At 48.8% G+C, this 12,403-nt stretch overlaps 1 protein-coding gene across 1 annotated transcript; it reads right to left on the minus strand.

Moving 5' to 3' along the window:
• Window positions 1-7,657: 7,657 nt before the first annotated feature.
• Window positions 7,658-8,608, minus strand: LOC144273837 (olfactory receptor 11A1-like). The gene has a single exon (XM_077832534.1). The coding sequence runs from the start codon at window positions 8,606-8,608 to the stop codon at window positions 7,658-7,660; it is 951 nt and encodes a 316-aa protein (XP_077688660.1).
• Window positions 8,609-12,403: the final 3,795 nt, after the last annotated feature.

The raw sequence follows: 12,403 nt of genomic DNA on the forward strand, positions 1-12,403 counted from the left end.
CCCAGAGGGTGTCCTTGGCAGCCGGGCTCTGCTTGGTCCCCGAGCGGTCCTATTCCTCGAGGGTGTTATTAAAGTCCCCACCCAGCACCAGGCACTCGTAAGAATCTAAGGTGCCGAGGAAGATGGACGCCCACTGGTAGAATTGCAGCCACTCCGGGCCCGATGTCGGGGCATAGATGTTAACAAGGTTAACCACGAGCCCCTCCATATGGACCCGGAGATGCATCAGGTGACCCAGCATGGCCTCGGCAACCCTTAGCACTTCGGGCTGTAAGTCGGGGGGAGAACAGGGTCGCCACTCCAGCCTGTTGAACCGTGGCATGGCTAAAGTAGACCCTGTCCCCCCACTCCAGCCATCAACTGTCTTTGGCGGTCGGGTCCGTATGGGTCTCCTGCAGGAAAACCACAGAGCACCCTCCCTCCTGAAGGAAGGAGAGCACCTAGGACCTGTGGAGACCCATCCTACAACCCTGGGTGTTCAATGTTGCGATGGTGAGAGGTGTCTTGGGGAGGGTCGGGGGGGTCTTCACTGGCAGGGATGCTCGCACCTCTCAGCGGGCCGCGTAGCAGTCCGTGACCCATCCTGTAGGTGAGTAATTGTTCACTGAAGATGTGGACCCGCCAGTAGGCCACGGCATCCTGCTTTCCCGTCCCTTTACCTTCCCCCATGAGGGCCCTTGTGGCCCGGAGGATTTGAGAGAAGTCCCCACATTGCTGGAGAGCAAGTTGTACCTTGTTGCAGGAGCTACGGACATCCTCTAAAAACTTCTGCAACTGTCCTCGCAGCTCATGGGGGGGTGGGGTTACGGTTTCCCGGTTGTTCCCCGGCGGGGCCCTTGGTGCAGCCCTGTGGTCCACTAAAACAGACAAGCAGGGTGCGGACCCCCGATGGGGTGCCTGATGGGCTGGAGCTTCTAGGCCCGCCTCAAGATCTGGGGTAATAGGGGGCGGTGGAGGGAAAATAGCAGCTCCTAATGGGTCGGGGCAGGAGAACACAAAGACCGCTCCCTGGGGGTCATCAGTTGGGAAAGGGAAGGAGACAGCCCCAGGGGCGGCAGTGACATTGCAGGAAATAAATTGGATAGGGGTAGGGGCAGGGGCAGGGGCAGCGGCAGAGGCGAGGTTCTGGGTTTTGGGAGGCAAGCAGCTGGATGGTGGTGCCTCCTGATCTTCTGTAGGGCCCCTGCCTGGGAAGGAAGTCAATTGCTCCGCACCAACAGGGGGTGCCCCTAGCGACTCGTGCCCCGGCCGCCTGGCACCGGCTGTCACCTGAGCAGGCTCGGTGGTCATCAGCAGGGTGCCATCAGCGGCTGGGTTGGTGGAGGAGTCCAGCGGCTCCTCAGAGGTGGGAGTGGAAGCAGCAGTTAAAGGGAGGGAGCATGGGGAAAAGAGGGGTGGAGTGAGGTCGCCCAGATCGAGATTTGCTGGCAAAAGGTCGTCCTCCCCCTGGGCAACCGGGGTCAGATCTAAGGCCTCGATCTCCTCGAACATGGAGGAGAGGACACTTCCCACCACCCCGAGGTTCTCCCTGCCGGCACCAGCCACGATGGTTGCCTCAGGGTTCACGGGGGCTTCGGGTAGTGTCAGGGCAGAAGGGGCTTCCTCGAGGTTCTCGGAGGGGAGGATCTCCCATGGAGGGGAGACACTACCCTCTGGTGCTGCCACGTCTTTCCCATCTGACACCGGTGGATGGGACGCACTCGTGGACAAAGTGGAAGGTTCAGCATCGGTGCCCCCCTTCCTGGTCTTCCGGGGGGCCTCCGCTTCGGGTAGATGAGGCAGAGCTCAAGCCTTCCGCTTGCCTCGCTTCCCCTGGACTAGGGCCCAGCCCTCCATGGCATCATCTGGGGGCTGGTTAGCAGGGGTCGTGTCAGGGGGTAAAGGTGATGGCTCAGGGACTTGCGGGGGGAACGGTGGGGCAGCATAAGGGAGGGAGGATTCTCCCTGGGGCAGGCTCTCTCCCATGCCTGGTGGTATCTCTGCCACACCGTCCTCCATAGGCCCCGCTAGATTGTCAGCAGCGAGGGTGGGGCTCTCCTGCTTGTCTGGGTGTTGTAGGGGAGGTGCCCTTTGGGCCTGAGCGGGAGTAGCAGTGGTCCGAAGAGGAGGGGGGGTGGGTTCGGGTACCGGGTGGCCAGGGGCGTCGGCAATGACGTGGCTGATGTCCTGCCGGGTCTCGGGGATCCCAGGTGCCCCTCCCTGCCGGGCTAAGAGGCAGTCCCTCCAGACATGCCCCAATGCCTGGCAGAGGTAGCATCGGGCTTCCCCCATGGAAAAGTACACCCGGTAACGGGCCCCCTGGTGGGGGACTAGGAGGGACCTTCGAGCACCACTCTGTCACGTGCCGCCGATGGCAGTAAAAGTTGCACTTGCCGGTGGAAGGACAAAATGTGATGGAGGGTGGGGTCCTTGCAGCCCAATGGGAGAGGGCTGATAACAGAAACAGGTTTCCCCAGGGTGGAAAGGGCAGGTAGCAGGGCAGCACTGGGAAAAAAGGAGGGACAGAGGTCAGGACCAGGCGGACGCCCAGGTCCTCTAGCAGCTCTAGGGGGATAAACACCCCCCCACCCCACCGTCAGGCCCCTCTCCACCGCTTCCTGGGTGGCAGCCTCCAATGCTAAGAAGAAAACAACCTTCCTGTACATTTTGGAGGCCGCCACAATGGCCGAGGGCCCCACCACCCTACCAACACCCGCACGTAGGTCTCCACGTGGGGCAAGGTGGGCACCAGGAGGCATAGGACACTGTGCTTCCTTGTCATGGTGGGAAAGGGGCCCCGGCCGCTATTGATGGTGGCGGAGGCTGTGGGCGGGAGAAATGATGAGGCGGCAGGCGGGGGGGCTGCCGCCACCCAGGCATACATCCTGGGGGCTGAGGGAGGGACATCTGCAGAGCTGGTGGAGAGGTCAGCAGGGGAGGATGCCGTGGTCAGTGGCAGGGCTGCAGCAGTGGGGGTGGCCCCTGCCATGGAGGGCCCGGTGGTTTTAGCGGGGCCCTTCCCCTTCTTCTTGCCCTGGCCTTTCTTGCCAGCTGGGGGGCTTCCCTAGAGTCTGGGGAGGCGATGGGCATGGCGGCGGCAGAAGTCACTCCGGTGCCCTCCATTGCCAATGCCCCAGCAGGGGCGGTGGCAGATGATTAACAGGAGTTGGGGTCACGTAGAAAGGGACAAGCTGTGGGGTGGACAATTCGGGGGGGGCACATGAACCACCGTACGCTTGTCTAGAGAGTCCTGTTTGCTTGGCTGGTGCTTCTGGCCCACGCGGTGGAATCAGGGCAAGCAGCTGAGTTCAGAGGCAGATGTTAGACAGCCAGCAAAGATGGTAGAGTGTGGGGAGGTGAAGATCGTAGAGTGGGGGTTGGGAGGACACAGATGGATCGGGGGGCAGCTCCGTGCCACACCCCCTGTGTCCCTACAAATACAGTTAAGACACAGTCAAGGCCTCCCCCCACACAACAGCACAGTTCGAAAGTTACTCAGTCTTAGGCCCCCTCCACGGAGATTTGTAGATTCCCCGGGCGGTGTTCCTCCGGTGGACTGCTTTTTCTCTGTCTGTTCCGGGTTTTCTTTTTTGCATTCCAGAAATGTCGGAGCAAGTGATAAGAGTCCTCTCGACCGGAGACGGGTCCGCAGACAAACAGCAAGCGGCTGGGTCTGGGGGCTGGGTCCTTCCACTCCACCACTCCAGGGAAGTGGGCCGGCAGGACCCCCTCTCTCGGGGGGGGGAGTGTCAGCTGGAGCGGCAGCAGTGTCCGAGGGCTGGGGGGGAGGGGGAGGGGCTAACAGCCGGCTGGCAGCTGGCCAGCACTCTAGCAACAGCAGAGAAAGAAACTAAAACAACAAAAAGAAAAGAAAGGGGTGAGAGCATCTGGCCCGGTCGGGGGGGAAGCCGAAAGCAGGGGCAAAAAGCAAGGAAAGCCCAGGCCAGAGGGCAGCAGCAGGAGAGAAGGCTAAGTAGGTCCCTTTTCCCAGGGTAAGGGAACAGGGAAAGTTCCAAAACAATCAGGAACTTTGTGGAAACAATTAAGGCCTACAGGCTGATTAGAACACCTGCAGCCAATCAAGAAGCTGCCAGAATCACTTAACACAGGCGGGCTAATTAGGGCACCTAGTTTAAAAAGGAGCTTACTTCAGTTTGTGGTGGGTGTGCAAGGAGCTGGGAGCAAGAGGTGCAAGAAGCTGAGACTGAGAAGTACAAGCATTATCAAACATCAGGAGGGAGGTTCTGTGGTGAAAATAAAGAAGGTGTTGGGAGGAGGTCATGAGGAAGTATCCCAGGGAGTTGTAGCTGTCATGCAGCTGTTATAGGAGCCACTGTAGACAGTTGCAATCCACAGAGCCCTGGGCTGGAAGCCAGACTAGAGAGCAGCCCCGGGTTCCCCCCATCTCTCCATTCCCCCAACTCCCTACTTGATACCAGAGGAGTTGACCTGGACTGTGGGTTCCACCAGAGTGGAAGGTCTCTGGCCTGTTCCCCGATCCACTGGGTGGATCAGCAGAGACTGCAGGGATTGTTCTTCTTCCTTTTCCCTATGCTGTCCAGCGATGAGACTAACTAAGTGAACAGCAGATTTGAGCCACGAAAGTGGCCAAAGTGAGGGCTGCCGTGAACCTCTGAGGTGAGGAAATCTGCCAATAAGTGCAGGACCCACCAAGGCAGAGGAGGAACTTTGTCACAGTATGCTCTAGTCAGCAGAATCTAGCAATTTTCCAGTGGGTGCTGGAGCATGACTCACATACAGTGGGAACATGAAATGCAGAACCTGGGTCCAGCCAGAAGATAATTAGCCCATGTCATAAATATAAAGGGAAGGGTAAACCCCTTTGAAATCCCTTCTGGCCAGGGGAAAGCTCCTTTCACCTGTAAAGGGTTAAGAAGCTAAAGGTAACCTCGCTGGCACCTGACCAAAATGACCAATGAGGAGACAAGATACTTTCAAAAGCTGGGAGGAGGGAGAGAAACAAAGGGTCTGTGTGTCTGTCTATAGTCTGTCTTTGTCGGGGATAGACCAGGAATGGAGTCTTAGAACTTTTAGTAAGTAATCTAGCTAGGTATGTGTTAGATTATGATTTCTTTAAATGGCTGAGAAAAGAATTGTGCTGAATAGAATAACTATTTCTGTCTGTGTATCTTTTTTGTAACTTAAGGTTTTGCCTAGAGGGGTTCTCTATGTTTTTGAATCTAATTACCCTGTAAGATATCTACCATCCTGATTTTACAGGGGGGATTTCTTCATTTCTATTTACTTCTATTTTTATTAAAAGTCTTCTTGTAAGAAACTGAATGCTTTTTCATTGTTCTCAGATCCAAGGGTTTGGGTCTGTGGTCACCTATGCAAATTGGTGAGGCTTTTTATCCAACATTTCCCAGGAAAGGGGGTGTGCAAGTGTTGGGAGGATTGTTCATTGTTCTTAAGATCCAAGGGTCTGGGTCTGTAGTCACCTAGGCAAATTGGTGAGGCTTTTTACCAAACCTTGTCCAGGAAGTGGGGTGCAAGGTTTTGGGAAGTATTTTTGGGGGGAAGGACACGTCCAAACAGCTCTTCCCCAGTAACCAGTATTAGTCTGGTGGTGGTAGCGGCCAGTCCAAGGACAACGGGTGGAATATTTTGTACCTTGGGGAAGTTTTGACCTAAGCTGGTAAAGATAAGCTTAGGAGGTTTTTCATGCAGGTCCCCACATCTGTACCCTAGAGTTCAGAGTGGGGGAGGAACCTTGACAGCCCATCTTAGAATTTTGCCCGAATGCAGAAGTTGAGGACTGTGAAAGGCTGAAAGTCTTGACAAAGCCCTGGCTGGGATGATTTAACTGGGAATTGGTCCTGCTTCGAGCAGGGGGTTGGACTAGATGACCTTCAGGGGTCCCTTCCAACCCTGATATTCTATGATTCTATGATTCTATGATTTCAATGGGACATATTCACCGAATTGCCATAGAGAGAAATTTTCCCTAGCAAGGGACATTAATGGCAATAAGAAGAGGAATTATAAGGATATTAGCAGCAACAAAAAAAAGAAATGAAACAGCAGGTCAACTACTTAGTCGGGGAGGTGAGCTTATAATGGATGACATCAAGAAGGCTGACAAATCTGCACAACCATCCTCACCATCAAACAACTATCGCACACAATAATCCGAAACACACATAGCCTCTCACTGCAGCACACATTCACACAGATCAACCCAATTCTGCCAGCATAACAGAACACACACACAAATCATTACAACCACTCACACTGCAACTCAACCAGCATACACAATAAACCCAATCACACGTAGCCCCTTAGTTACCACACACAAAAATCAACACAAATGTTCAAGTACAACACAATATACACACAAATCAAGCCAGACATGCCAGTCTGCTTCAACACAGACCCAGGGTCTGAACCACATGCCCCAAAGCTGCAGAGTTAACTGAAAACAGCTTAAGATGTCCTTTTGTCTCTAGTACCCATACACCCAACTCCCAATGGGATCCAAACCCCAAATAAATCCATTTTACTCTCTATAAAGCTTATACAGGGTAAACTCACAAATTGTCCACCCTCTATAACACTGATAGAGAGATATGCACAGCTGTTTGCTCCCCAGGACTCACAGACAATTGAATTTTGACTCTATGCCCTAATCCATTCTCCCTGAAACTTAACTTGAAAAGATGTATAGCACAGGTTTGACATCCCTCAGCTCTAGAAACTTGTCCCATGGCTGAGGGCAATTGGAGTGTCCTGCAACCATGCTGGCTCCCATCTATATAGTTTTGTGAATGTGGTGCCATTGTGTAAATATACACCATTTATGTGCATAAAATCTTGTCTCCCTCTAGAGTCTGGGTTAATTAATAAGCAAAAGTGATTTTATTAAGAATAAAAAGTAGGATTTAAGTGGTTCCAAGTAATAACAGACAGAACAAAGAAAGTTTCCAAGTAAAATAAAACAAAACACGCAAGTCTAAGCCTAATACATTAAGAAACTGATTACAGATAAAATTCCACCCGTAGACATGTTTCAATAAGCTTCTTTCACAGACTGGACTCCTTCCTAGTCTGGACCCAATCCTTTCTCTTGTACAGATCTTGTTAGCTCCAGCTCAGGTGGTAACTAGGGGATTTCTCATGACTGGAACCTCCTTTCTTCTGTTCCGCCCCCTTACAAAGCTTTGGCACAAGGCAGGAATCTTTTGTCTCTCTGGGTCCACACCCTTCCTTCTAAATGGAAAAGCACCAGGATTAAGATGGATTCCAGTACTAGGTGACATAGTCACATGTCCTGTGAGACCCCAAGCCTTCACTCTTCCTGGCCTGACTCACAGGAAGGTTTGCAAGTAAACAGAGCCATTTACAAACAATTGTCCTAGTTGATGGGAACCATCAAGGTTCCAAACCACCATTAATGGCCCACAATTTGCACAATTACAATAGGACCTCAGAATTATATTTCATATTTCTAGTTTCAGATACATGAATGATACATTTATACAAGTAGGATGACCACACTCAGTAGATTATAAATGATATCTTACAAGTGACCTTTTGCATGAAGCATATTCAAGTTACATTATATTCACACTCATTAGGATATTTTCATAAAATCATATAGACTGCAACATCACATATATATTAGGTTAACATTTTGAATTCCTGAAAAAGACAAGTTTCAGACAAAAGATCTAAGGAGAGATTTTCTCAAGGCTTTCTTTACCTCCTTGTTTCTCAGGCTGTAGATGAGGGGGTTGACCAAAGGCGTCAGGATTCCATAGAAGACAGAGAACACTTTGTTCAGGTCCCTCAGTGCATCAGAGTCCAATAGCAGATACACCAGGGTCAATGTCCCATAGAAAACTGTCACCACGATGAGGTGAGAGGAGCATGTGGAAAAAGCCTTTTGCCTCATGGTGCTGGAAGGGATTCTCAGGATGTTGGAGATGATACAAACATAGGATGTCACTGTCAATAGAAATGGAGGCAATGTGAATATGGAGCAAGATATTAAACCAGCAACTTCCACCATGTAGGTGTCAGTGCAGGAGAGTTTTGTTATTGGATGAAAATCACAAAAGAAATGGTCAATTTCATTGGGGCCACAGAAAGTTAATTGTGACAACATAAATATAAAGATGGAAACAGACATAAATCCACCTATCCACAACCCAACCACTAGCTGGAGGCACAATCTGCCATTCATAAGTGCTGCGTAATGCAGAGGTTTGCATATCGCTAAATACCGATCATAGGACATCACAGACAAAAGCAAACACTCTGTCCCTGCCAGAGAACCAAAGAAATAAAATTGAATGATGCATCCCATAACAGAAATAGACCTGTCCCCAGTCAGGAGAGTGGTCAGCATCCTGGGCAGGATGGTGGAGGTGTAGCAGGTCTCCAAGCAGGACAAGTTCCCCAGGAAGAAGTACATGGGGGTGTGAAGGTGCTGATCAGCCACAAGTAGTGCAATGATGAGGATGTTCTCAGCCATGGTCGCAATGTAGATCACTAGAAACAGCAGGAAGAGAAGAATATGAAGTTGAGGGAGATCCCCAAATCCCAGGAGGATGAATTCCGTGATGGTCGTTTGATTTCCCTCGTGTATGTTTGATGTCAGCTTCATCTAGGGGAAATAAAAGAAATCATGCAATTAAGAATCTAACGTCCATTACAAAACAGTCATATTTTCTATTCCAGCTTCTCCTTGATGGTAGCCATCCCAACAGTTGAGTCAAGACTCCAGAGGGTGGAGGCAGTTGGGGTACAAATTTTTTAAAAAAGGTAAAATTGAACTGACATTGGAAATGTAACTACTGCCTGGTATCTCTATGGTTGAATACATCTCACCTTCAGCTTCCTGAACATGTTTTTTGTATTACTATAACCACAATGTCTGAGGTTATCATTGTAGATTAAGGGGAATTAAATGTCACTCCATTGGCTTCATAAGGAAACCTCAGTAAAATCCTATTGCTGGGCTGATACTTCATTTACCCACATTTACACTGCGGAGTCCACCATATTCCAGTGGAGTGGTCAAAAGAATTTGACTCCAGAGACCTGGGTTTATTATTGGCTGCTTCACTCCCTGACGTTGCGTTTATCACTTCCTCTCGCTGTGCCTCTCTTCCCTCCATTATATAATAGTTGATGATGATACCACTTACTGTTTTCATAATGTGACCTGAAATTTAGAAAAGAAAAGCTGTCTACATGTGCTTACATGCTCTTGTGTAAAATGGAGATATGATACTGAAGATACTATTCAAAATTTTACTAGTTATGTCAGTGAGTTTGCCTTATAACTTCTCATCGTTAGCAAACTGCTGTGTGACCATGCATAACTCTCAATATACTTTATGAAGAAAAAATAAATAGGCCTCAATGTCATATTTCCACCTCAATCTTGCAGAAATGGCTTTAATTTTTTGTTTAAAAACACAGTGTTTTTAGACACTTCCTTTCCCCCCACCCCATATTACAGGGAGATCTCTCCCATATGTCTCCTAATGGGAATCAGAGAGTAGGTTTATTTATTGGCAAGGATTTGCAACCTTCTTTTTGAGAGCTTTCAGTGCCTAAAATTTATGGGTAATATTTTCCAAACTGCCAGACTTCGAAAATTATCCATGTACCTACACCTGCAGATTGGACACTCAATCCCTTTGAACATCTGGTGCTGAGATACCATGTGGAAGAATCTAGGATGCATAGTTAGATTAAGGAGTTCTGCCAATGCTTCCTTGGCTAAGGTGGCTGTGACATTTTGGGGAACATGTCTATGTCTGTTTTATCAGTCCATTTTTTTTGTCAATGTCATTTCGAATTGGAACCATCATCCTGGATGGGAATAACTCTTTTGTAGAAGGAAACATGGAATGAGTCATGGGAAAGTCATGCCTTGGTAGCAGTGACAACACTATCAAGGGCCATCAACACTGAATGTCTCACACCTGGTGAAACAGTGGGAGTTTTGAGAACTAGGAACCTTGGCCAGATGTTGCCCATATCCAAGTACGTCAGCAGCACATGGAATTTAGAGGCTTGATCCAGTCATAAGAATCTGGTGTCTGTTTTGAGAAAGTAATTGAACCTGTTTGAAGCTAGGTTTTCCCTTTGACCAATATTTGGAATTGGCCCAACAAAGACACCAATGGGGCATTCATTAATCTAAACTGGTGAGTTTGTTTCCTGTTAGTTTCTTTCTTTGTTCTGTGTTTGCTACTTGACTGATATTATCATATGGTCTGTTTTTTCTTGTGGGGATGGGATTTGGGGGGGTCTGTGTACTCAGCCTAGGGGCCTGATAGATACTACTGGAGGCTTCCTAACGAGGCTTTGATCCCTAGACCGTTTAGCACCCATTATCCCTTAAACAGAAGGTGAAGCTACTCAGGGAGAACAGGAGTTTAAAAAGCCAGCTCCTAAGTGATCAGAGCGACCAGGAGTGACCAGGAGCAGCAAAGAAGGGAGGTTTGTGAGGTAGTTTAGAGATGGAGTGAGAGAGCTAGATACACCTGATTAGCATTCTCTAATCTTAGATCAATATGCCCTCCCTCACCCCTTCCACCCAAAAAACACAGAGAAACAATACCCAACAAAAAAAGTTGCAAAAGAAAAAATAATGGATGCAGAAGTCCAGAAGCAGAGTAGGGGCTATCCAGTTCATTGCACTGAATGCAGCAAGTACCATTACCTGCCTTGTGGGAAGATGGGGTATGTGTGCATTCGGTGCAAGGAGCTTACGACCCTCAGAGACCGAGTATGGGTTCTGGAGACCAGAGTGGCTGACCTGCAGGAACTAAGGGCGATAGAGAAGTACATAGATAAGATTTTCCGGGGCACAGCAGAGCTGTTCCACTCCCAGTCTGACAGCCTCTGTGCTGTTGAGGAGGATGGAAGTCTTGGGGAAGGAGAACACCAAAGTGGAGCAGAGAGAAACCCATAGTTGGGACCCTCCTGCCAGATGATGTCATGATACTCTCTTGGCCTGAGTATACCTGTCCGGGGGGCGGGGGGAGATCCTCATTTACTAAGAAGAGCCAGGTAATAGTAATACAGATAGTAATAGAAGAATAGATAATTGAAATATAGATAGTTGGGTTTGTGATGACTGGGTGAACTGCATGGTGAATTGCCTGCCAGGTGCAAAGGTTGTGGATCTCTCGACACACCTAGTTTAGGAGAAATGCTGGGGAAGTGTACCACGTACGTGCCAATGATATAGGAAAAGGTAGAAGAGAGTTACAGCAGCCCAAATTGTAGCAGGTATTTAAGAGATTAAAGTCCAGGACCTTCATGGTAGCATTCTCCGAAACATTTTCATTTCTACCCATAGGGCCAGTTATACAGGCAGAACTTCAGGGTCTCAATGAGTGGATGAGATGATAGTATAGAGAGGAGGGGTATAGATTTATTAGGAATTAGGGAACTGTTTGGGGAAGGAGGAGCCTATACAGGAAGTATGGTCTTCACCTAAACCAAAATGGCACCATATTCCTTGCATGTAAAATTAAAAGTGTTGTAAAGAAGTTTTTAAACTAAGGGCTTGCAAAAATCAGCAGGTGCATCATAGCAACTTGGTGGAATGATGATAATCAATGAGGCACAATAATACCAGGGTACAAAATGAATAGGAATGGCAGAGTTGTTCATGCAACTGGGGGAATGCCACTATCTGTGAAAGAAAGTGTAGTAGCGTGAAATGTAGTCAAAAATCTTAAATGAATCAAACTGTACACTAGAATCTCTATGGATAGAAATTCCATGCTTGAACAGTAGGGATATACTAACGACCACCTAACCACAATGGTGAATGTGAAATGCTCAGGGACATTAGAGAGGCTATAAAAATAGAAAACTTAACAATAATGGGGGAACTGCACAAAAATGAGGATGCTAGCTCAAAGTACATTAAAAGGAACTGTCTGCAAAGTGAAATGCCTTCCGCCCCCAACTAAAACCCCTCCAACGCATTATTAAGGATCTACAACCTATCCTGAAGGATGACCCAACTCTCTCACAAATCTTGGGAGACAGGCCAGTCCTTGCCTACAGACAGCCCCCCAACCTGAAGCAAATACTCACCAACAACCACATACCACACAACAGAACCACTAACCCAGGAACCTATCCTTGCAACAAAGCCCATTGCCAACTGTGCCCACATATCTATTCAGGGGACACCATCACAGGGCCTAATAACATCAGCCACACTATCAGAGGCTCGTTCACCTGCACATCCACCAATGTGACATATGCCATCATGTGCCAGCAATGCCCCTCTGCCATGTACATTGGTCAAACTGGACAGTCTCTACGTAAAAGAATAAATGGACACAAATCAGATGTCAAGAATTATAAGATTCATAAACCAGTCGGAGAACACTTCAATCTCTCTGGTCACTCAATCACAGAC

The sequence above is a fragment of the Eretmochelys imbricata genome, chromosome 13, assembly GCF_965152235.1.
Source record: "Eretmochelys imbricata isolate rEreImb1 chromosome 13, rEreImb1.hap1, whole genome shotgun sequence".
NCBI lineage: Eukaryota > Metazoa > Chordata > Testudines > Cheloniidae > Eretmochelys > Eretmochelys imbricata.

Bases quoted from the DNA above. Each gene is read 5' to 3' on its own strand.
- LOC144273837 (XM_077832534.1), bottom strand. From the start codon at position 8,608: ATGAAGCTGACATCAAACATACACGAGGGAAATCAAACGACCATCACG.